Below are 25,807 nucleotides of genomic sequence, written 5' to 3' on the forward strand. Positions count from 1 at the left end.
GAATCATAGAATCCCCACAATATGGAAACCGGCCAATCGGCTCATTGGGACCATATTTACCCCCTGGACAGTATCCCATACAATCCCTGTAACCCTGGATTTCCCATGGCTAACCTATCTAGTCTTGCACATCCCTGGACACTATGGGCAATTTAACATGGCCAGTCCACCTAACCTTCACATCTTTGGACTGGGAGGAAACCAGAGCACCCGGAGGAAACCCACTCAGACACGGGAGAATGTATGAATTCTACACAGACAGACACCTGAAGGTAGAATTGAAGCCAGGTCCCTGGCACTATGAGACAGCAGTGCGAACCACTGAGCCACTGTGCTGCCAATTGGTGACAATTCAGCCCATAGTGACTGTATTTGGTCTTTGAAAGAACCATTCAATCAGTTCCATTTCTCTGCTGCTCCCTATAATCCTGCAATTTTTGTTTCTCTTTCTGAGTGCATGTTTCACCCACCCTTTCACACAGTGCATTCATTACTAATTGCAAAAAAAACCCAAAATTCTCACCACCCCTTGGAGTCACTATCATAAATCTATGTTCTTGACTTGCGAACACTGCTGTTGAAGTAAGTCATTTCTCCCTGCCGACTTTATTCAACCCTAATAATGTTGAACTTAAAAATTGGTTTTAAACATATGATTGCCCTTTTTAAAACATGACAGTTTGTCAGGAGGCTACGCAATCTGAATCATTCTTTCAGATACAGAGTCGCAGGATTAGGGCGACCCAGTGACTCAGTGATTAGTACTGCTGCCTCACAGTGCCAGGGACACTGGATCGATTCCACCCATGGGTGACTATTTGTGTGGAGTTTGCACGTTCTCCCCGAGTCTGTGTGCGTTACCTCCATTACCTGTGTGCTGGTTTCCTCCCACTTTCTTAAGATGTGCAGACTAGCTGGATTGCTATGCTAAAAATTGCCTCATAATATCCAGGAAGTTGGAGATTGTGGTGGGTTAGCCATGGTATGGACCCCATGTGGGGTTACGGGGATAGGGTGGATGGGATACTCTTCGGAGGGTCAATGCAGACTTACTGGGCAGAATGGTCTCTTTCTGCACTGGGGAATTCAATGATTCCTCTGGTTATGTGTTTGCAGCATCAGCCTTGTTTCAATCTCCTCTTTGACCTTCTCCAGATAAGATTGTATTTGACCCTTCCAAGTGTCGCCTGTGGAGGGCGGTGTTCTCGGAGCTGGAGCTGATCACCCAGGGCATTGAGGACGTCTCGTTTTTGCTGTACCGCTTGAAATTAAAGAAGTTTCTCTCTGAGACTGACCAGGAAGAGGTGGAGAAACAGAGCAACGCCCCCTCAAAGCTTGACACCCTCCTTCGGGTCGTCTTACAGAAGAACTCAAACCTGGAGATACGCAAGTTCACCTCTGTACTGGTCGCAATCGATGGTCTCAAACCAGAGCTGTCCAAATGGGTCCAAAATCTGGAAGAAATGGGTATGTGGGTAGTTCTGTCTCTTTATGAAATAATTAACTTTGTCACACAAAACGGATTAGGATGCAGCGTACCAAATTTGGGAAATGTATCAAAGTATTTTGGCAAAAGAGTACCCTAACAGCATCAGTGTGGTATACCATGTTAGTCCAATGCTGGTAAATAATGGATTTGTCTCTCAGCCTGTGCTAGGTAACTCACAGGGGCAGATTTAACTGGCCAATATGCAAAATGTAAAATGCCAAGCCTGACCTTTTGGATGCGAGCATAAGAGGTACAGTTAGTTATTTTGCTGATGACATCAAAATTGGAGGTGTAGTAGACTGCGCAGAAGGTTACCTCAGATTACAACAGGATCTGGACCAGATGGGCCAATGGGCTGAGAAGTGGCAGATGGAGTTTAATTCAGATAAATGCGAGGTGCTGCATTTTGGGAAAGCAAATCTTCGCAGGACTTATACACTTAATGGTAAGGTCCTCAGGAGTGTTGCTGAACAAAGAGTGCAGGTTCATAGCTCCTTGAAAGTGGAGTCGCAGGTAGATAGGATAGTGAAGAAGGCGTTTGGTATGCTTTCCTTTATTGGTCAGAGTATTTAGTACAGGGGTGGGGAGGTCATGTTGCAGCTGTACAGGACATTGGTTAGGCCACTGTTGGAACATTGCATGCAATTCTGGTCTCCTTCCCATCAGAAAGATGTTGTGAAACTTGAAAAGGTTCAGAAAAGATTTACAAGGATGTTACCAGGGTTGGAGAGGGAGAGGTTGAATAGGCTGGGGCTGTTTTCCCTGAAGCGTCGGAGGCCAAGGGGTGACCTTATAGAGGTTTTAAAATCATGAGGGTCAAGGATAGAATAAATATGTGGTACGTGTATGGAATGAGCTGCCAGAGGATGTGGTGGAGGCTGGTTCAATTGCAACATTTAAGAGGCATTTGGATGGGTATATGAATAGGAAGGGTTTGGAGGGATATGGGCCGCGTGCTGGCAGGTGGGACTAGATTTGCGTTGGGATATCTGGTCGGCATGGACAGGTTGGACCGAAGGGTCTGTTTCCATGCTGTACATCTCTATGATTTTATGACCCAGTACCAGTGGGCTCTGCTGTGTTGCCAGGACGGATGAGAGAGAGCCTAGCCCCAATTTTGCCTGCACAAAAATCTAGGCGGGCACTCCAGTGCAGAGCTGAGGGCATGTTGCCCTGTCTGAGGAGCCACCTTTCGGATGAGATCTTAAATCAACGTTTAGCCTGCCTTGCTGTGATGGATGTAAAATGGAAGTTTGTTTTTGAAGGGAATTCACCGTTACATTCTGGCCAAAGTCCATCCCTCAGTCGACATCACAAAACCAGCTTACCTGGTCAGCCTCCTGGTCCTCCTTGTGGGAGCCTGCTGAATGTGAATTGGTTTCCATGTTTCCACATGACAACAGAGACTAGACTTCAATACGTACAGCAAAACTTTTATTAACCATCACCAGTGGGACCAAGCCAGTAGGTCAAATATTCTGGACGACCAGGAGGTAGTTATAACCCTATGAGCTCTGATCAAACAAAACTTTGAGACATCAACATCTCTCAAAAAATCAATGTAAAAATATCAACACACACCTCCTAAAATCAATGTGAAAACACACAATAAGTAGTAGAAATGGAATGCAAGGGGTATACGTGTCACTGTTCTGTTTTATTACAGGATAAATACTCACCATGTTTGAGGCATATAATTTTTGCAGTATTATCTAGAATGCCGGTTCCACCCACGTTTGCTGTAATTCTTCTGCTGTAAAGCACTTTGGGACAGCTAGTGTCATGAAAGGTGCTATATAAATGCAAGGGTCTCTCGGGCACCTTTGGCTGACAGAACTGGGGAGCAGAGGAGGTTTATAATAGGGACAGAATACAAGTCCTCGCACTCCTGCCAACCATCACTGTTGCTCTCTGATTTTAAGGGAGGTGGGCATGGGGCAGTCAGCTGAAGGGTATATAAACACAGTGACACATTTCAGCCCTGAAGTGACTGTAATCTGACGAGTAAGACAAGAGATTGTAAGTTTTACAAACTCCCCTGGGGGTTTGGAAGGAGCAAGGCTGTTCCATTGGGACTCGACAGGAAATCCTTCCTTTCCCCTCCCCGTTCTTGCGTTCTTTTTTTGTCGTCCAGTGCCTTCCCAGGCCAATTGGCCTTCGCGTTGAGGATCATTTGCTCAGCCTCCACTGCTCAGTTGCTTTAGGGGTAAGCGCCAGTTATGTTGGAGGGTAAAAGGCCCACACTCCAAGCCCATCTCTCTCTCGCTCGCTCCGTGCCCCTTCCAGTCAGCAACCATCCAGGATTAGCGTGGAGTGTCCAGGGATGGGAGGTCAATCTCCAGGACCCTACGAGAGAAACCGTGGTTGGAGAGAAAAATACAATGTTGACGTTTTCTTTACTTTCACCTGATTTTTAAAAACAAAATCAAAATCTGGGAAAGATGAAACTCTGTTTGGCAGAGTATCAAAGTTCCTCCAATTGGGTGATGACTGTTCTCAGTTGATGTAGGCACAGGGATGGATGAGTTCACTGACTAACAGTTGGAGTGTGGGGATGTTACTTTTGAGCCTTTACTGTCATGAATCTGGAATTAAATATTAAAAGAAATAAGAGTATAAGTAAAGATGACCATGAAATTATCATTGATCATTGTAAAAAACCATCCGGTCAGTAATATCCTTTCGTGAGGAAATCTGTTGTCCTTACACTGGCTGGCCTACATACAACTCTAAACCCTCAGCTCCAGGCATCTCTTAATTGCCTTTTGAAATGGCCAAGCAAGCCACTCATTCAAGGGCAGTGAGTGATGGGCAACAATAGAGGGAGGCATTGGCCTAGTGGTATTATCGCTTCACTGCTAATCCAGAGACTCTGGTCTTATCTTGGGGACCCAGGTTCGAATCCCACCATGGCAGAAAGTGGAATTTGAAATCAACAAAAAAAGGAGTCTGGAATTAAGAGTCTAATGATGACCGTGATTCCATTGTCGATTGTTGGATAGACCCATCTGGTTCACTCGTGTGGTGAACCTTAGAGTGGCAGGGAAGGAAACTGCCATTCTTACCTAGTCTGGTCTACATGTGACTCCAGTCCCAAAGCAATACAGTTGACTCTTAAAAACCTTCTGGGCAATTAGGAATGGACAATAAAGGTTGGCCTGGCAGTAACATCCTCATCCTATGATTGAATAAAAAAAGCCACAAGTGCTGGTGTAGTCACTGACCCGTACATTCTAAGAAGGGGGTTTTAAAAAGAAATTCTCATTTTGATTCCAGTTGGCAAAATCAGAATTGTGCATCTCTTCCCCCAGTATCCCAATAGCGTTCTTAGCCCTGTGTCCAGAAGTGCTTTAATTCTGAAGTTACATGTCAGAGATAAAAGGTATTTCATTCCTCACCCTGATGTGCACAGGATGAAAACAGCCAAAAGCCTCAGGAGCTGCTTCTTCGGGTGGGAGAGCCTGTAGAACTCCCAGCTTTGCCTCCAAGTTAAACTCTCCAACTCTGACTCTCTCACAATGAGAACATCCTGGCCTGTTCCGAGTGAGCGTTACAGGGGTGGAGCTGTGTCTGAGTGAGAATCAACACTTTCAGGAGAGGATGGAAGAACAAAATCTCATGATATTTAAAAAAATACTTGGATGAGCACTTGAGGTGCCACACCATTTAAGACTAATGTTAGAAAGTGGGACTCGTGTGGGTAGCAGTGTAAGCAGTACGGACTCAATGGGCCAAAGGGCCTCTTTTGTACTGTAGGATTCTATGAATCTAAAAGTTACAGAACTATAAGTCAGGCCTTAGAATGACACCAGGAGAAATGTTAACTTGGTTTTATTGTTATCAAATTAGGCAGAGTTCCAGGGTTTAACACAATAACTGTTCATTCTAAATGCTAATTGCTATTGACTTTGTTTTCATTTAAAGGGAACAGCTGTGCTGACAGTTTCCTGTACCTGTACTTGGAAGTCTTGGCAGAACCATTGAGTGGCCTCCCTTTAAGAGATCTTATTTACAGTCTGCAGACTCGAAATATTCTGACTGATGTGGAGAATGATCTGTTAATGAAGACTGCACCCATGCACAGGGGCCAGCGGCTGTTGGAAGTCATAGTCTACATGAAGTCAGCAGCGGAGAAAGCCGAGTTTGTCTTCCTGTTAGAAGAAGAGCGAGGGTCTTTCCCAACACTCAAAAAATATTTGGATGAGTTCCAGCAGGAGTTTGAAAAGCTGCGTAAGTAGCAGAGTGAGAATCTGACAGTGAGCTTAGAGCGTTGAAAGAGATCATTCAGAACTGGCCCTCTGCAAGACTGACTCCCGAGTGCCATTCCCTCTTCACACTGTAAATATTTCCTTCTCGTAGCCATAGAGATGTACAACATGGAAACAGACCCTGCGGTCCAACCCGCCAAGCCGACCAGATATCCCAAATTAATCTAGTCCCATTTGCTAGCATTTGGCCCATCTCCCTCTAAACAAATTTCTGTTAATGAAACACACGTCCTAGCAGAATGACCCGTATAGCTACATCTTTCTTGAAAGTCTTTTCATGCTCTGGCCTCAACAGTTTCCTGTGGCAGATAATTCCACAGGCTGACCACTATCTGGGTGAAGAAGTACCTTCTCACCTCTGTCTGAGAAACACAGAGTTCTTGTTCTTAAACTGTGACCCCTGATTCAGGACTCGCCAATTGGCGAAAACATCCTTCCAGCATCTCCGCTCCCTCATCCCGTTAGACTGCTCATTCTTTTAAACTTGAGTGAGTATAGTCCGAGCTCACCCAGAATGTCTTCATATGTCAATCCTGTCTTTTTTTTTGTTTTTATTCATTCACGCGCTGGCTAGTCCAGCATTTACTGCCCATCGCTATCTGCCCAGCGGTTGGCTAAGAGTCAAAACACACCACTGTGAGTCTGAAGTCACATGTAGGCCAGACCAGGTAAAGATGGCAGTTTCTTTCCCTAAAGGGCATTAGTGAACCCAGATGGGGGTCATGGTCATCAGTCGCCTCTTAATTCCAGATTTTAAAAAATTTGATTTCAAGTTTCACTATCTGCCATGGCAAGATTTGAACCCACAGAACATTACCTGGGTCTCTGGATTAACAGTCCAGTGATAATACCACTAGGCCATTGCCTCCCCCTGCCATCCCAAGGATCAGTTATCCTTACACTCCCTCAATGGCCAGGACACAATTCCTCCAATAAGGAGACCAAAACAATACTCTAGGCCTGTACAGTCACAGCAAGACATCCCTGTTCCTGTACTCCAGTTCTTTCGATAACACTTTCAAAGAGCCAGCATGCGTATGATGGAATGAGTGGCCTCTTTCAATATGCAACCTTAGCTACAGTTCAGCTGCATTTGTGTGCCAGGTTAGTAACACAGTTGTCCTTCTCTCCTACTCGCTGTAGGTGACGGCTACATACCTCGTTTTAAAAGGTACATGCCAATTAAAAGGCACCGAAGGCGCGAGGATTTGCCAGCTGACGAGCGGAACTCGTACTGTAATTTCTTCCGCCTGATGTACCTGGTGATCCTAGAGGGGACGCGGATAGCCCAGAAGGTTTTTGCTGAGCGGTTGCCTGTTACTGACCTGCAGGCGGAAATGAAGAAATTGAAGAAGCCAGAACTGCACCGCCACTTCCGGGAATTCCAGACCACCTTCCTGTCCCACTCTGACTGGAGTTTGCTGTACCCGCAGAAGTCGTCTCCACTGGAGTTTCAGAAGTACGACGTCACGCTAATCGTCTTTCTAATGATGCACATCAAGTCTTTCCCACAGCCGCGGAAAGGCTGGAAAGTGGAGCCCACGTCCGACGACACCTCGAAGTCCGGCTGCCTCCTGCGCCTGCTGTACCTGCGGAGACGCCTGGTCACCCGGGACGGCTACATGGGGGTGCCAGAGGCGGAGTTTCTCTCCATGTGGAGCGAGGCCAAACAGTCCTTGTGCCGGCTTGGCAAAGACCGCGAGGAGATCGAGGACATTATGTTCACCCCCGGCTACTTACTGTGGAGGGACCACGAGCAGATTGCGGAACTCATGGGCAGGCAGTGCTCCGACATGATTGGCCAGTACATGGCTGCTATGAGGAACCACTTACGTAAGGACCAGCTCCTTTGGCTTTCTATGCTCCTGGGTTTGTCTAGGGGGTGCGGAGCAAGGAGTTTGTGCTTGTATCGATGTTTCTGACAGTGCAGCACCAAGCAAGGTTCGGAGGCAAGAGGAAGGTTCCCATTGGCTACAAAATTGTGAATCCTGCATAAGACATAGGAGCCGTTCAGCCCATTGAGTCCCCTGCACCATTCAGTGGGATCATGGCTGATCTGATCTGATAATAGTCACAGAGCTATACAGCAAGGAAACAGATTCTGACCAGGTTTCTCAAACTAAACTAGTCCCGTTTGGCTCATATCCCTCCATGCCCCTCCAATTCATGTACTTGTCCATGAAATGTATCTTAAACGTCGTAATCACCTGCATCTACCACTTCCTCTATCAGTTCATTCAACAAGCAAAATCTTATTAATAGATAAAATGAATGGAATTTTGATGTGTGTTATTTATTTTGTATGCCCCATTTTTTAAATAGCAGAAAAACCTTTAAATGCTCAGAAATGTCAGTCTAAAAAATGAAAGAATGAAAACAAATCACTTCTGAACCTGGAAGAAATATTTGGAGCTTTGGCTGAGAGAGGACATAAAAGTGCAAGTGTTGCATCACTGTATGGAAACTTACCACAGGACAGCATGAGATAGGTGGGAGAGTTTGAGAAATGGGCCCAGGCTTTTGAGAGAAAATAGTCCTTTTTGGAGTGTTGTGTGGGTAGCAGAGGGTAAGTGGCATTCTGCACGAGGTGGTAGAAATGTCAGTGGCTCAGTGGTTAGCACTGCTGCTTCACAGCGCCAAGGACCCAGGTTCGATTCCAGCCTCGGGCGACTGTGTGAAGTTTGCACATTCTCCCCTCTTCTATGTGGGTTTCCTCCCAATCCAAAGATGTTCACGTTAGATACGTTGGCCATGATAAATTGCCCATAGTGTTCAGGGATGTGTAGGTTAGATGCATTAAACAGAGCAAATGTATTAGGGTAGGGGAATGGTGTGAGGTGGGTTACTCTTCAGAGGGTCGATGTGGACTTGCTGGACCAGATGGCCTGTTTCCATACAGTAGGGATACTGTTCTATGATTCGAACAACACTGTGTGTGAAATCTTTCTCCTCTCACCTTAAAAAATATATCCCTTGGTTTTGAACTCCAGTGAAGTAAGTCTCAGGGGAGGACTGTAGGTGCTGGAGATCAGAGTCGAGAGTGTGGTGCTAGAAAAGCACAGGAGGTCAGGCAACATCCGAGAAGCAGGAAAAGGCTTTTGCCCGAAATGTCCCCGAAACGTCGATTTTCCTGCTCCTCAGATGCTGCCTGAGCTGCTGTGCTTTTTCAGCAACACACTCTAAATTAAAATAGGTCTCAGCCTATCTAGCCTCGCTTTATAACTCACACCCTCCAGTCCTGGTAACATCCTGGTAAATCTTTTCTGCACCCTCTTCAATTTAATAATATCCTTCCTATAACAAAACTATCCACAGTATTGCGAATGTGGCCACACCAACCACAGTATAAACTATGTAAAAACAATGACTGCAGATGCTGGAAACCAGATTCTGGATCAGTGGTGCTGGAAGAGCACAGCAGTTCAGGCAGCATCCAACGAGCAGCGAAATCGACGTTTCGGGCAAAAGCCCTTCATCAGGAATTCGCTGCTCGTTGGATGCTGCCTGAACTGCTGTGCTCTTCCAGCACCACTGATCCAGAACCACAATATAAAGTCCTAACTCCTATACTCAGTGGTCTGAGCAACTTCAGGTCCACTTTCTGCATCTCTTTATATTCAAGCTTACATTTTAGTGAGTAAAGGAAATTTCCTTTTTTTTTATTTTGCCCTTGTTCAGGCTGTCCTGGCTGTTGTCGATTTTCAGTTTGTAATCTGAGAGCTCTGGCGGAAGAGTTTCAGATTCCGGTTCTGTTCGATTTTTAAGAAAAAATGTACTTGACCACTTACAAAATTCTAATTTGATGGAATTAACCAGCTGTTGTTGTGATGTAGCTGAAATTCTTTGCATGATCTCTTGGATTGCCTTGTACTGTTTCTGACGTTATGCAATCCCCTCATTAGGAACTTAATAGCCCTTATTTTTGGAAGGTGAATGCAGAATGGCTCAGTTTTAAACAAAGAAGACACTGGGTAATTCTGAGAGCTGATTTCTGAAGGGCTGGGCCTGATGACAACAGCAACTTCTATTTATATAGTGCTTTAGTGAGGTAAAACATCCCAGGGTGCTCATCAAACAAAATTAGACACTGAGACACGTACAATTCTACAACTAAGAGTTGAACGAGGGAGGGATTGCTGTTACTAAATAAGAGCTTGACTACCTAAGTCCAAGATGAGGATAATTTTTACATTAGAGAGTTTTGTGACTTTCAAACTTTCCTCAAAAAAAATGGTATGAGTAGAGTCTTTGAATATTTTTAAGGCAGGGATAGATAGTTTCTTGAACAAAGAAGTGAGACGTTGTCAGCAGTAAGCAGAAATGTGGAGTGATCAGATCAACTGGGAGCATAGTGAATGATGCAGCAGGTTCAAAGGGCCAGGTGACCACTTAAAAACTTTAGGATGAGCAATCAAAGGTTTGGTTGACGAGGCCGGTTTTAAACTTTGTCTTAAAGGAGTCATAGAGATGTACAGCATGTAAACAGACCCTTCGGTCCAACTCATTCATGCTGACCAGATATCCTAACCTAATCTAGTCCCACTTGCCAGCACCCGGCCCATGTCTCTCCCAACCCTTCCTGTTCATATACCCATCCAGATGCCTTTTAAATGTTGCAATTGCACTAACCTCACCACTTCCCCTGGCAGCTCATCCCATATACGTACCACTCTCTGCATGAAAAAAGTTGCCCCTTAGGTCTCTTTTGTACCTTTCCCATCTCACCCTAAACCTATGCCCTCTAGTTCTGGACTCCCCACCCCAGGGAAAAGACTTTGTCTATTTATCCTATCCATGCCCTCATAATTTTGTATACCTCTATAAGTTCACCCCTCAACCTCCCACACTCCAGGGAAAACAGCCCCAGCCTGTTCAGCCACTCCCAATAGCTCAAACCCTCCAACCCTGGCAACATCCTTGTAAATCTTTTTCTGAACCTTTTCAAGTTTCACAACATCTTTCTGATTGGAAGGAGACCAGAATTGCACACAATATTCCAACAATGGCCTAACCAATGTCCTGTACAGCCGCAACATGACCTCCCAACCCCTGTACTCAATACTCTGATCAGTAAAGGAAAGCATACCAAACGCCTTCTTCACTATCCTATCTACCTGCGACTCCACTTTCAAGGAGCTATGAACCTACACTCCAAGGTCTCTTTGTTCAGCAACACTCCTGAGGACCTTACCATTAAGTGTATAAGTCCTGCTAAGATTTGCTTTCCCAAAATGCAGCACCTTGCATTTATCTGAATTAAACTCCATCTGCCAATTCTCAGCCCATTGGCCCATCTGGCCAAGATCCTGTTGTAATCTGTGGTAACCCTCTTCACTGTCCACTGCACCTCCAATGTTGGTGTCATCTGCAAACTTAGTAATTGTACCTCGTACGCTCGCATCCAAATCATTTATGCAAATGACAAAAAGTAGAGGGCCCAGCACCGATCCTTGTGGCACTCCACTGGTCACAGGCCTCCAGTCGGAAAAACAACCCTCCACCACCACCCTCTGTCTTCTACCTTTGAGCCAGTTCTGTATCTAAATGGCTAGTTCTCCCTGTATTCTGTGAGATTTAAACTTGCTAATCAGTCTCCCATGGGGAACCTTGTCAAGTGCCTTATTGAAGTCCATATAGATCACATCTACTGCTCTGCCCTTATCAATCTTCTTTGTTATTTCCTCAAAAAACTCAATCAAGTTTGTGAGACATGATTTCCCACGCACAAAGCCATGTTGACTATCCTGAATCAGTCTTTGCCTTTCCAAATACATGTACATTCTGTCCCTCAAGATTCCCTCCAACAACTTGCCCACTACTGATGTCAGGCTCACTGGTCTATAGTTCCCTGGCTTGTCCTTACCACCCTTCTTAAACAGTGGCACCACGTTAGCCTAGCTCCAGTCTTCTGGCACCTCACCTGTGACTATCGATGATACAAATATCTCAGCAAGAGGCCCAGCAATCACTTCTCTAGCTTCCCACAGAGTTCTCAATTACACCTGATCAGGTCCTGGGGATTTATCCACCTTTGTGCATTTCAAGACATCCAGCACTTTCTCCTCTGTAACTTGGACATTTTGCAAGATGTCACCATCTATTTCCCTACAGTCGATATCTTCCATATCCTTTTCCACAGTAAATACTGATGCAAAGTACGTGTTTAGTATCTTCCCCATTTTCTGCAGCTCCACACAAAGGCTGCCTTGCTGATCTTTGAGGGGCCCTATTCTCTCCCTAGTTACCCTTTTGTCCTTCATGTATTTGTAAAAACCCTTTGGATTCTCCTTAATTCTATTTGCCAAAGCTATCTCATGTCCCCTTTTTGCCCTCTTGATTTCCCTCTTAAGTATACTCCTACTGCCTTTATACTCTTCTAAGGATTCACTCGATCTATCCTGTCTATACCTTACATATGCTTCCTTCTTTTTATTAACCAAACTCTCAATTTCTTTCGTCATCCAGCATTCCCTATACCTACCAGCCGTCCCTTTCACCCTGACAGGAATGTACTTTCTCTGGACTCTCGTTATTTCATTTCTGAAGGCTTCCCATTTTCCAGTCGTCCCTTTACCTGCGGACATCTGCCTCCAATCAGCTTTCGAAAGTTCTTGTCTAATACCTTGATGAGAGTGAGCCTTCGGATCACCGGAGGAAAACTAATCTTTGCATCAGAAGCTTAGCAGGTTGGATCCCTAGTAGCTCCAGTAAACATTTGGTCCCTTTAAGAGCAGAGAATGGATACATTAGCACGAGTGATGAGGAAACAGAAGAACAAATGGTTCCTGTCGGGGAGAGGAGTGAATCTTGAGACCACTGACGTAGGATAATCAGCAATAAATCCAATTGGGACTTCAGAAGGACCTCCTTTACCCAAACTGTGGTGAGAATGCAGAAATCACCACAACTGGAAGTGGTTGACGCAAATGTCATTGAGGTACATGATAAGTGTATGAGGGAGAAGGGATTAGAGGGTGACGGCAATAAAGTTAGGAAGATGGGAAGCAGCTGGAGTGGAACATAAGCACTAATATGGACTAGTAGCCGAATGGCCATATAGTGTAATAAATAATCTGGGATTCCCCCTCCTGAATTGTGTTCTGCTGAGAGGCCTCGGAAGATAGTATGTCAGCCTCAGTGTGAGGCAAGACAATTCCTGGATGGAATTGCCCCCAGAAGGAGAGGGGAGCATCCTGAAGCTATAGATCCCACAATATGTCTTTCCCATAGACCAAGGGTTCAAATCTGTCTCAAACTTGTCAAGTTTGGACCTTTTTATATACACAGATTTTCAAAATATTTAGAAGCCTCAGGGTCAGCCGCAGCACATTTACTAAGACACTCTTCTCTGAGTCATTAGGTTCTGGGTTCGTGTTCTATTCAAAGGTTTGAACACAATGCTGAGGGGCAGCCCTTTTCCAGAGGTACCATATTCCAGGTGACACGTTAAACCAAGGCTCCTGTCTGCCTCCTTGGATGAGGCCACTACATTAAAGAGGAGTTGGGGAGTTATCCCTGGTGTTCATGCCAAAATTTATCCTTCAGTCAGCCTCATTAAAAAGAGCTTGCCTGGTCATTATCAAGTTGCTGTTTGTGTGGGAGCATGCTGTGCCCACATTAACTGCTGAATTTTCCTGGTATTGTAACAGTAGTGACACTTCAAAAGTATTTCATTGGCTGAGAGAGCACATTGGGACTTCTGGTGCTTGTGAAAAGGTTTTGTATAAATATCAGTGTTTTCTTTTTAATCATAGGCAGCGCGCACAGGCCATCTTTGTGCTTGTTTATTTCTGCAGACCAAGCCCCTTTCTGAGGTCAATCAGAACTATTGCTGTTCCACAGTGAACTACACAGAAGTCTCTCCTCTCTTTTGAAGAGGTGTTTTGTTATTGTACATTTAAATATTTTCCTTCACTTTCACTTTTTAGTTTGTTTCCTGTACATAAGATCAGACTGTGCTCCTGTCTTATTGTTCTGACTTCCATTGATTCACACCAGGCTTCCCCTTGTTAGTCTTCCTCAGGCTATCACTCAGACTCGAGGAGTAGTTTTGTGTTTCTGGATTTCCCTCTTCCCCCTCTCTCCCTCTCCCCCTGGGGTCAGGGAGTCCAGAACTAGAGGGCGTAGGTTTAGAGTGAGAAGGGAAAGATATAAAAGAGACCTAACGGGCAAAGTTTTCACACAGAGGGTGGTACGTGTATGGAATGAGCTGCCAGAGGAAGTGATGGAGGCTGGTACAATTGCAACATTTAAGAGGCATTTGGATGGGTATGTGAATAGGAAGGGTTTGGAGGGATATGGGTCGGGTAGTGGCAGGTGGGACTGGATTGGGTTGGGGTAACTGGTCGGTAAGGATGGGTTGGACTGAATGCTTTGTTTCGGTGCTGTACATCTCTATGACTCTTTTTCTCTCTCTCGCACTCTTTCTCTCTCTTTTTCTCTTTCTCTCTCTCGTTCTCTTCCTCTCTCTCTCTCTTTCTCTTTCTTTCTCGCTCTCTCTTTCTCTTTTTCTTTCTCTCTCTTTTTCTCTCCCTTTTTTTCTCTCTCTTTTTCTTTCTCTCTCTTTCCCTCTCTTTTTCTCTCTCTCTTTCTTTCTTTCTTTCTCTCTCTCTCTCTCTCTCTCTCTCTCTCTCTCTCCCTCTCTCACTCTGTAGTATCCATACTCACTTCTGCTTCAGACGTTCCAGGTTCAACTCCCCTCTCAGGATGAATGAAGCTGTGTTATTTTGTGGCCACATAGGTTGATTGTGAATCTGTAAATATACCTACAATACCCCTCTGGCAGGCAGTCAGAAAAACTGAGTTTCTCAGCTCAAACTGCCTGGCAGCACCAGGGCAACAGTGTCTCCACACCAACAGAGTTCATGAACAGGTTCCTGGTGAGTTATATATTTTCTAGGTTAGTGGTGCTGGAAGAGCACAGCAGTTCAGGCAGCATCCAAAGTGCAGCGAAGGGCTTTTGCCTGAAACGTTGATTTCGCTGCACTTTGGATGCTGCCTGAACTGCTGTGCTCTTCCAGCCCCACTGATCCAGAATCTGGTTTCCAGCATCTGCAGTCATTGTTTTTACTTTATATATTTTCTAATCAACCTGCTCAGAATTACACACCTCTGGATACAACCTTTTAATAAATAGATTAAAACAATGAAACGTGAATTAAACCAAATTGTGCCAAGTTAAACTGGCTTCAGGGAACCCTGTTAGAGAATTGAACATGTGATAGATGGGGATGCTAACCACAAGAAACCGACTGCAATCTTTAGTCCAGTCTGTCTTTTACACTTTTATGTCTCTCTCTGTCTGTGTCTCTCTCTCTCTCTGTATCTCTCTCTGTCTGTCTGTCTCTCTCTGCATCTCTCTCTCTGTGCGTCTCTCTCTCTCTCTCTCCACCCCTCCCCCCTCTCTGTCTGCGTCTCTGTCTCTTTATCTCTCTCCTATTAATTGGTTTTTTAAAACCAGTTTAAACTAACTAAAGAAGTCAGAGTCCTTTTAAAGGAGCACTGTAACAAAAGCAAATAGCAAAGCTGACAAACTTGATTTAAAATCAGGTTTTGGCAGCTGATGAGACGTGCCAACCCCTACGCTGCAAATTGTTGGTGAATGGCCTGAAATGTATCCATGGACAGTGCACACTCACTCTCCAAAGACACCCGGGTATTAACATAAGCACAGAGGAGATACAGGCAAGCATGTCTTACTACTCTGTCAGGACCTGTTTATCACCAGCTTGACCAGGCCATAGACACCCCCCCATCCCCCCCTCAAAAAAAGATTGTTCTTCCAACTTAGTCACTTCTCAAGATCAGTAGCTTGAAGCTGAACAAAGTTTCAAAAGCAAGCGTTTCAAAAAAGTGAAATAGGGACTGAGATCGAGGTAAAAACAATGACTGCAGATGCTGGAAACCAGATTCTGGATTAGTGGAGCTGGAAGAGCACAGCAGTTCAGGCAGGGCTTTTGCCCGAAATGTCGATTTCGCTGCTCCTTGGATGCTGCCTGAACTGCTGTGCTCTTCCAGCACCACTGATCCAGAATAGGGCCTGAGATTGTCAGCCTTCCTCTATATTATTTTGATCAAAGCAAGTTCAGCAGAATAAACAGTTGACAGCCTCTTCAAAATGGAATGTAACAAATAAAATCCTCAAAAGGAAAGCTGAGTTTTAATTAGGTTATAGGGACTGATTATACACACCAGCCCAACACACTGAAATGAACTGCAAACAAAACTTCAAAAACAGGCCCTTCAAAGAATCAATAAAATGGGTGCTCGTGCCTCAGTCTCCCTTCGTAAGTTCTTAATAAAACAATGTCCTTCATTTGTGCTCACTAACAATCAAACTAATACACCATTAATCCTGATTTGTTTTTTGATTTTCTACAGGTATGGTTTCTTTTATTCCTGTGTATCTTTTTCTGCCTTTCTCATTGTCTCACTGAGGTAATTCATGTTCATCATCCACCATTTCCCACCTCCTTTTACAAGAAAGTCACACCTGATTGACCTGAGTAATTGAGAAACAAAACTCACTCACTTCAATAATTTCAGTCCGAGAAGATCTGAATCAGTAGTGTCATTTATTTCACACTTGCAAGTGGGTGCATTGTCCACTGTCCACAAGGCAGGGACAAAACACATCGAATTCAACGAATACTCGATATTCATATAATTTGGTTTCTATATTTTTTTTCATTGCTCCTCCCCTGTTTACATCTTCCACTTCCCTAAGACCGGTACCCATTACTCCTGTTTATCACTTGCCTTATCCGGCCTTGTCTGTGACAAAATGCTTATTTCTGGCCTCACAAGGCCGTTTGACCTCATCCTACCGTGGGTTATTGTTAAGCATATCCTTTCCTTACCATTATCTACTCCCTCCATTTGTTCCTCGCTCGCAGCATCTTATCATTAAGACCCATTTAATTGGGGTTTGTTCCTGTGTTTCTGTAAAACTGGGAAACAGATGTTTATACCTACTGTTTGTACAGGCGTATTTAGCTTAACTGCCTCTCCTCACAGCACCTTATCTAGTCGCTTGTAATTCTACCATTTCTTTCTTGCATACATTTTTAGCTAATACAAAAAAAATTATGCATTTCCTCCACATAGTTTCCATTCTTGTTGACTCAGCTCTTGGCTGAAACAATTACACACTGGTGTGAGTTCATTTACTTTGTATAAGTAATTATAATTGCAGAAGTAACACTACTTTACCTATATCCCACAGTAACTTGCAGTGGAATCTTTACTTCCCACACGATTCCCTCTTTTCTAGATCCCCCACCTGTCCTATCCAGTGGATTCTGGCCAGCCCTGTAATGGGGCTCATGTATTTATTGATCTGTCCTTTCCTTTCTTCCAGGATGCTGACTGATCCATTGTGTGACTTCAGCATTTCCATGTTTTGCCTTTTCTAAAACTGGCCCCTCCATTCTGAATGAACGGGAGGGGCTGGGCCTAATCATGAAGCCCCAGGATTCCTCTAATGGTTTCTTTATTATATATTGCAGAAATGGGGGCTAAAGCCATGGAGGTTGTGAAAATGGCCGAGAGAAAAACAGAGTCCCCACCGGCCGTGAAGGATAACCTTAAGCAGCTAAATGACATGTCCACCCACAACAAGAAGAACCAACAGGAAACCACCGAGGAACCGGGCCCGGGGCGAGACCTTCAGAGTGGACCCGAGCAAGATATGACCGAAGAGGTAGGTGGAAACTTTCAGGCCTGATTCAGAGGCTTCTAAAACATGAGGTGGAGGTGTAACAATGTGGCAGTGGCACTGGCCTAGTAATCTAGAACCAGAGTTATTTTCAGAAGAGGAGAAAGTGAGGACTGCAGATGCTGGAGATCAGAGCTGAAAATGTGTTGCTGGAAAAGCGCAGCAGGTCAGGCAGCATCCAAAGAGCAGGAGAATCGACGTTTCGGGCATGAGCCCTTCTTCAGATTCCTGAAGAAGGGCCCATGCCCGAAACGTCGATTCTCCTGCTCTTTGGATGCTGCCTGACCTGCTGCGCTTTTCCAGCAACACATTTTCAGCACTTATTTTCAGAAGACATTAGCTCAACTCTCACTATGGCAGGTGGCGAAATTTGATTTTTTTTAAAAAGAAGCATCTTGTATGATGGTGACCGTGTAGCCACTGTCTATTGGCTATAAGAATCAACCTAATGTCCGTTAAGGAAGAAAACCTGCCATTCTCACCCGGCCTGGCCTACGTGTGACTCCAGACCCACAGCAAATGTGGTTGATTCTTCACTGCCCTTCGGGTAATCGGGCATGAGCCATAAATACTGGCTGAACTGACAATGTGCACGCCACATGAACAAATTTTTAAAAATACCCATTGCTTGGAGCTGCAAAAGTGGTCAATCAGCCTCATAAAGGGGCAAGTTACTGTAATGGGGGAATACATCTCTGTCCAGACTGGGATTCCACCAGGTTTTCAGGGCTTATTAGTCTGCAATACCATTAGCAGCATGGACTGTGTCCACGTGTTCAGTTTTAATTAACTCCCTTTTGTTCTCCAATCTCCTTGCACCCTTCAATGCTGTTTAGCCTTGATTCCCACCAATCGTGCCCATTTGGATTGTGACAGAGACGGTGGGGGCAGACACCTGCCTCCGATGATTCGTGTGAGGAGTTTTTGCCGGCGGTCCTGGTGGCTGGGGCCAATGATGCAGGTGAAGCCATGTCTTCCACCACCTTCCTTCCCCCACCCCTGCCCACTGCAGTAGAGACAGTATGCTCACCAATGGGTAGGCACCTGGCAGCAGATCATGCATGGACCAGCCCTTGTGCCAGGTTTAAATGCAACCCCTGTGCCCCAGGCAACTATAGCTGCACCTACAGGTTTCACTGAGGTGTCCCCCTCTGTGGATGCTGGATCTGCTTTTATTTCAAACATCACAAAAGGTGGAGTGGGGAGCATCCATGAAGCAGTCAATGTTCAAATACAGCAAGATCTGGACAATGTCTAGTCTTTGGGCTGACAGCTAACTGGTGCCACACAAATGCCAGGCAATGACCATCTCAAATAAGAGACAATCTAACCACTGCCCCATGACATTGAATGGAGTTGCCATCACTGAATCCCCCACTATCAACATCTTGGGGGCTGCCTGAAGCACAACTGGACTTACTGCACACACACAGTGACTACACGGCCAGGTCCGAGGCTAGGAATACTGCGGCAAGTAACTCTCCTTCTGACTCGCCATAACCCTTCCACCATCTACAAGGCACAAGTGAGGAGTGTGATGGAATGCTCCCCACTTGCCTAGATAAGTGCAGCTCTAACAACATTCAAGAAGCTTGAAGTATCCAGGACAAAGCAGCCGGCCTGATTGGCACCACATCCACAAGCATCCATCCCTGCACCACCGATGCTCAGTACACACTGCTGCTCCTATCTACAAGATGCATGGCAGAAATTCACCAAAGATTGGGCGGCACGGTGGCACTGTGGTTAGCACTGCTGCCTCACAGTGCCAGGGACCCGGTATCATTTCCCGCCTCAGGCAACTGTCTGTGTGGAGTTTGCACATTCTCCCCGTGTCTGCGTGGGTTTCCTCCGGGTGCTCCAGTTTCCTCCCACAGTCCAAAACTGTGCAGGTTAGGTGAATTGGCCATGCTAAATTGCCCGTAGTGTTAGGTAAAAGGGTAAATGTAGGGGAATGGGTCATGGGTCTGGGTGGGTTGCTCTTCAGAGGGTCGTTGTGGACTTGTTGGGCCGAAGGGCCTGCTTCCACACTGTAAGTAATCTAATCTAATCTAATCTAATCTAATCTATCTTTGGCCATCACCTTCCAAACCCAAGTCCAATTCCATCTAGAAGGACAAGGGAAGCAGATACATGGGAACATCACCACCTTCAAGTCTCCCTCTAAACCACTCACCATCCTGACTTGGAAATATATCACAGTCACTGGGTCAAAACTCATGAATTCCCTCCCTAAGGGCAAGGTGGGTCAACAGCGATTCAAGAGCACAGCTCACCACCACCTCCTCAAGGGCAACTAGAGACAGGCAATAAATGCTGGGCCCCACCAGTGAAGCCCATGTCCCATAAGTGAATTAAAAAAAGATACCTTTTAGGGACTTGTCCCACATTTTCCTGCCAGCGCATTCTGCTGCAGCTTTCAAGTTGCTGGACTCCCTACTGGAGTTCTCGGTTGAAGAGTCTTCGCGCTTGCCTTCGTTGGCTGACTGGTAAAACCAATTGAAAGGAAATAACAGAAATGGATGGAAACTAATGTACTGGTTCTACTGAAGATCCATTTTGATGTATACAAGATGCGTTGGACCAGTATGTGTCACTTGAGTATTATTTACTGGTAAATTTACTGGTAAGCCACACACCTTTAAAATCTAACCATGAAATGGTTAGTTCTTGAGAAATCTCCGATGAGAGAGTATTTTGCGCACAGTACAGGCTTCCTTTCATGGTGGGCCTGAAAGCCTTTGAATCAGCATTGAGAGCTACTGGATGGTGAGCCTACACTGGGGTGACGCTGGGCCCAGGACATGTTTCATATTGACCTCCCATTCCACAGTTGATTTTATTTTTTGCCTTCCTGTTTGTGGATCATGAGGGAGCCTACATCATGTGTGATGTAGGAGTAGATGCTGGAATCCATACTGAAAACAAAAAATTGCTGGAGATCACAGCGGAGACAAAAAACACCTGCAGATACTGGAATCCAACGTAGACAGGCAGGAGGCTGGAAGGACACTGCAAGCCAGGCAGCATCAGGAGGTGGAGAAGTCAACGGTTTGGGAATTCCTCAAGGGTTACACCCGAAACGTTGACTTTTCCACCTCCTGATGCTGCCTGGCTTGGTGTGTTCTTCCAACTTCCTGATTGTCTGCTTTGGAGATCACAGTGACTCAGGCAGCATCCATGGTAAGAGAGCAAGTTAACGTTTAGAGTTGAGATGATTCTTCATCAGAGCTGAAATGAAGTGTGAACTATTTACGCAACGGTTACAGGGGGGATGTGGGGGTGATGGTGGGGTGTAGAGTGCTGGCAGAGAAAAGATGCTGATAGTGCAGATTAAGTGATCTGAATATGAGAATGGCAGAACAATGGTGTGTCTAACTGCCAGACTGAGAAGAGGAGACAGTCCCACTGGGGTGGGAGGAGGGGGGAGAGCACACATAGTGTCTGTGCATTCCAGTCTGAAAGTTGGATACAGATTGACCCCTATCCCTACTATTATATAAATGCTGCCCCCCACATTTCACGTCAGCTCAGATGAAGAGTCATCTAGACTTGAAACTATAGCTTGCTCTCTCTCCATGGATACTGCCTGATCCACTGTGATCTTCAGCAACGTTTTTTTCTTTTAAGAATGTGACATGTTGTCTCAAGTGCCTTGGCCTTTGTCTTTGGGGGATTTACCCTGGAATTTTCCAGGGTTCCCCTGTGTTAACCAGGATTAACTCGCTGAGCCACCAAGAGAGCTCACCCATTCTGTCAATCTCCTAGGAAGTCTCAACCTCGTCGCAAGTGGCGGGGAAAGTGGAGGGAAGTTTGAGGCCATCAGAGTCACACAGTTCGGTGAGTCACTTGATCATCCTGTACTCCTTGGGTCATGATAGCTCTTTGGGCCGTTGGGATTGGATCTTGGGCAGGCCCTCTCTTAGTTGTCTTTCCTGTCTGTGAACATAGGAACAGGAGTAGGCCATTCAGCCCCTCAAGCTTGTTCCACTACTCAATGGCTGATCTGTGGCCTTACCCCATTTACCTGCCTTTGGTCCACATCCTTTCGTTGCTTTACAAAAGTTTATCGATCTTCGATTTAATATCAATAATTGATCTGTCATCCACCATCATTTGTGGAAGATAATTCCAAACATGTGGAAGTGCTTCCGAACATCTCTCCTGAACAGACTGGCCCTAATTGTCGGACCGTGCCCCCTAATTCTAGGATCTCCAACCAGTGAAAATAGTTTACCTATCCAGTTGTTTCCTGAAAATATCCCGGGAACTTCGATCAGATCACCCTTTAACCTTTCCAAGTTCTAGAGAAAACAGACCTAACAATCTCTCCTCGTAACTTTTAACCCCTGAAGTCCAGATATCATTCAGTTTGTGAGAAAGGCTGCCGTCCTTTACTGCCTCCCCCTCCCACTCTGGGGGCCCTTTCAGCTTCCAGAAGCAGAGGCTCAGAGACGGACAGGGACCTTCAAGATGGTGGTGCCACTCCCTCTTTGGTTTTATTTGAGAGTTTAAATTGCTTTTGCGGCCTTGTCACCCTTGGGAAAGCCCTTGAAGACATTCCTGGTGGTAGCTGCTGTTAGGCCACAAGGAAAGGCCTCTCAGTTTATCTGCAACACTGCCCTCTTCTGGTTAACGGTTGGAAGGCTGCCTTTGAGCTGTTAGACTGAGCCCCGACTCTTGGAGTTGGGCACTTGGTGCGTCAGGTGTCAAAATACCTCAAAAAAAAGGAACAGCTCTTACAGCCACAATTTTTTTCCCATCCTCCATCCCAAATGGGACTAAATTAGGTTGGGGTATATCTGGACGGCGTGGATGAATTGGACCAAAGGGTCTATTTCCATGCTGTACATCTCAGTAACCTATGACCAGGCCATTGTCGCTATCCTTAACCCTCGCCGACTCTGATCCCTGCCCTACTGGGGGCTGACAATTGAGTCCTTAAAGACAATAGCATCAAGGGTCCTTTCATTGCTTATTTTATCACTCCCCGAGCTTCTACTATATTCCACCATTTTTTTTTGGTGGACAGGATCTTAATCTTTACATAAAAATTCAATTTTGAATTGCAGAATGACCCCCAGAAGGTCAGCCGGAGGAAAAAGAAGAAGAAAACCAAAGGGAGAAAGGTACTTTCAATTTATTTTTCTCGCCTCATTTCCCTTGTCTTTTGCGGGTCATTGTGTAGTGTTGGGCCGCCATTAGAAGGAGACTCAATGCTTTCTCTCTCTGTTCATCCAAGTGGCTCTTTGTTAAATGCAACTTGAAACAGTGAGTGCAGTGGACGAGTGTGTACACGGGATGAACCGAGTAAAACATCACTGGGACCGAACCGATAAGGGGATATCATAGTAAGGTGACTCCAATCTTGGTTACAGAGCTGGGTTTTAAGAAAGAAGAGTGGTGCTTCAGGGAGGGAGATGCACAGCACAGAGCCTCGGCAGATGCGGCCAGCGATGGAGGGAGGTGGTGTAGTTTCAAGGAGCAGAGGCTCTGCCGCGTTGTCTGCTCCTCTCACTTGGCCTGCAGGTACTGAGGTCAGTTGGAGCTCCCAATACTGGGGTCAAGCCCCCTCCTTAACAGCCCTGTACCTCCAATACATCGGCTGCAGCAGTTCAAGATGGCAGCTCACCATCACTTTCCCAAGGACAGTTATTGATGAGCGATAAATGCTGGCACAGCCAGTGACATCCATGTCCCAAGAGTGAGCGAGAGATGCTGATTCTGGGCAGGAATAATGTTGCATGGAGCTGAGTTAATACTGGGTCCAGGGCTGTGCATTTACTCACTCGGTCATCAGAGGGAGCTCTTCCTCACTGTACCTTTATGCTTTTAAATTATTGTTTTTTAAAATAAAATACCTTTTTTCCTTTCCCTCACACTGTTTCTTCACCAGAAAGCCATCCATCATGTTGAGAACATCAGTGAGAAGGATGTGGAGAGCACTGCGGATGAGGACAGGTAGACTAACTGTAGTGAGGTGGGCAGCCACCGCCAAGATTAAGTTATAGTTTCAGTGTGAATCTTCGTAATGATGATGCTGGAAGTGAAGCTGTTGTGGTGGGGGGTAACGTGGCGTCATGTGTTTTGGAGCCCTGGACAGCCACCCCCCGCGCATGCATGCACACAAACGTCGGGCATGAATTGAAGGCCATATGTCCTCTTTGATCTCCTCCATCTTTCATGACCATCATGGCTGATCTTCCGTCGCTGCTCTAGTATCTTCCCCGTCCCCATGTACCTTGACTCCCCTGGGGCCCAGGGAAGGACACTAACAGGGTCTTCTCCAATGGGGAAGTGGGTCCTGCCCAGTGGGATCTGCTTGATCTCCTCTTGGCCTTCCCCACCTTCTGCCCATGGACACTGAGCACGGTTTCCATTCTCCTGCTCCTCCCTCTGCCCACCCAAGGCTGGTAGCCATTAGTTTCTCCCAGGTAGGGAGCAGGGCAGGACCGTCAGCACTGGGATTGACCTCTGCACTGTTCGGTGTTGGCAGAGCCGCTTGTAATGCTGCTTCCAAAAGGTGAGCAACATTTCACCAAGCACCATCCCAATCATCACCTGCAAATCACTTGTACTTCTCAATCTGAAATCAGCAGTAATTGGCCTTTCCTGGGACATTGAAAGAGGTAGAAAGGGTTTATAGAGTGCTGTTGCCTAGGCATTGTAGATGGGACCCATCCACTCAACACTCTTTCTTTAATCTGTCCTCTGCTTTATAGAATCCCTACAATGTGGATGCAGGCCGTTCAGCTCATCAAGTCTACACCGACCCTCCAAAGAGCTTCCCACCGAGACCCACCCCCATAGTCTATCCCCATAACCCAATATTTACTATGGCTAATCCATAGGATCCCTACAGTGTGGAAACAGACCCTTCGGCCCACTAAGTCCTCACCGACTCGCCAAAGAGTAACCCACCCAGACCCATTCCCCAGCCCGATTACTCTACATTTACCCCTGACTACTGCAGCTAACGTACGCACCCCTGAACACTATGGGCAATTTAGCATGGCCAATTCACCTAACCTGCACATCTTTGGATTGTGGATGGAAACCGGAGCACCTGGAGGAAACCCACACAAACACGGGGAGAATGTGCAAACTCCACACAGACAGTCTCCCGAGGCTGGAATTGAACCTGGCTCCCTGGCACTGTGAGGCAGCAGTGCTCACCACTGAGCCACCGTGCTGACCCTAGGCTGCACAACCCTGGGCATTGTGGGTAATTTAGCATAGCCAATCCATGCTAACCTGGGCATCTTTGGACTGTGGGAGGATACAGGGAGAATGTGCAGACTCCCCACAGACAGTCTCCTGAGGCTGGTATCAAACCAGGCTCCCTGGCACTGTGACACAGCAGCACTACTGAGCCACCGTGACACCGGTATGTCTGGCAACAAGTGACCCCAATCGAGACTGACTTGTTCTGGACTGACTCCTCTCTGTTCCCTTTTATTAACTTGTATTAATCCATAGGATGTGGGCATCGCTGGCTAGGCTGGCATTTATTTCACATCCCTAATTGCTCTTGAGGAGCTGAGTTCTTGAACCCAACTGAATGGCCCATTCTGCCATTTCAGAGGGAGATTAAAGCTAGCCACGTTCTCGTGCGTCTGGAGTCACAGGTCAGGATGGTAGATTTCCTTCCCTAAAGGTCATTCATGAACAAATGGATTCCTGAATCAATCCAGTAGTTTCACTACTATTACCAAAACTTAACCTCGCTTCCTGTTATATAAGTTTATCAGTTAACTGCATTTAACATTCCCAGCTGCATTAGTGAGATCTGAGCTCATGGGACTGAGTTCAAATCCCCTCCAACTTTAAATAGGGTTAGAATCCACCCCCCTACCACCACCACCATGGTTCCAATCATAGCCCAGTCGTCTGGGTATCTTGTCCAGTGACCATTGCTGCTACGTTCTTTCTATTTGCTAACTCTGTCAGAAAATAGGCCAAAGATTGAATACTGATTATATCTTGTGTTTCATGACAGAGAGGAGGATATGCCCCACATATCGCAGCAGGAAATCCGGGAGAAGAATGAGGTAGGAATGAAATTGGGGGAGTGGGATGGATTGATAGCCGGAGTGAGGTATTGCAACAGACTTGAAGGGCTGAATGGTTTCCTGAATATAACATGGAGGAAAATACTCTCTGCTTCATCCAACTTGTCCTGCACACGTAATGGCAATATGTGCCACACCCAACCCCATCCGAAACTGTGTGAATTCTTGGAAGAGGTGAGAAATCAGATTTTTTAGAAACTTAGGCCAAATTGGCAGGGAGTATTCCAGTCTGTTCCAAACATTGATGGTTGGTGAAATACCT

General features: G+C 45.8%; 1 protein-coding gene across 1 annotated transcript in view; it reads left to right on the forward strand.

The window, feature by feature from the left end:
- The window catches only part of LOC132829533 (E3 ubiquitin-protein ligase DZIP3-like), a 118,192-nt gene that overhangs the window by 62,957 nt on the left and 29,428 nt on the right, over positions 1-25,807 (forward strand). The window contains exons 18-25 of the mRNA XM_060846758.1: positions 1,156-1,467; positions 5,414-5,719; positions 6,901-7,590; positions 17,265-17,458; positions 21,242-21,313; positions 22,546-22,602; positions 23,370-23,434; positions 25,473-25,524. Coding sequence (XP_060702741.1) covers positions 1,156-1,467; positions 5,414-5,719; positions 6,901-7,590; positions 17,265-17,458; positions 21,242-21,313; positions 22,546-22,602; positions 23,370-23,434; positions 25,473-25,524 — 1,748 coding nt within the window. The remainder of the gene's footprint in view (positions 1-1,155; positions 1,468-5,413; positions 5,720-6,900; positions 7,591-17,264; positions 17,459-21,241; positions 21,314-22,545; positions 22,603-23,369; positions 23,435-25,472; positions 25,525-25,807) is intronic.

This window comes from Hemiscyllium ocellatum, chromosome 29, assembly GCF_020745735.1.
Source record: "Hemiscyllium ocellatum isolate sHemOce1 chromosome 29, sHemOce1.pat.X.cur, whole genome shotgun sequence".
Classification (NCBI taxonomy): domain Eukaryota; kingdom Metazoa; phylum Chordata; class Chondrichthyes; order Orectolobiformes; family Hemiscylliidae; genus Hemiscyllium; species Hemiscyllium ocellatum.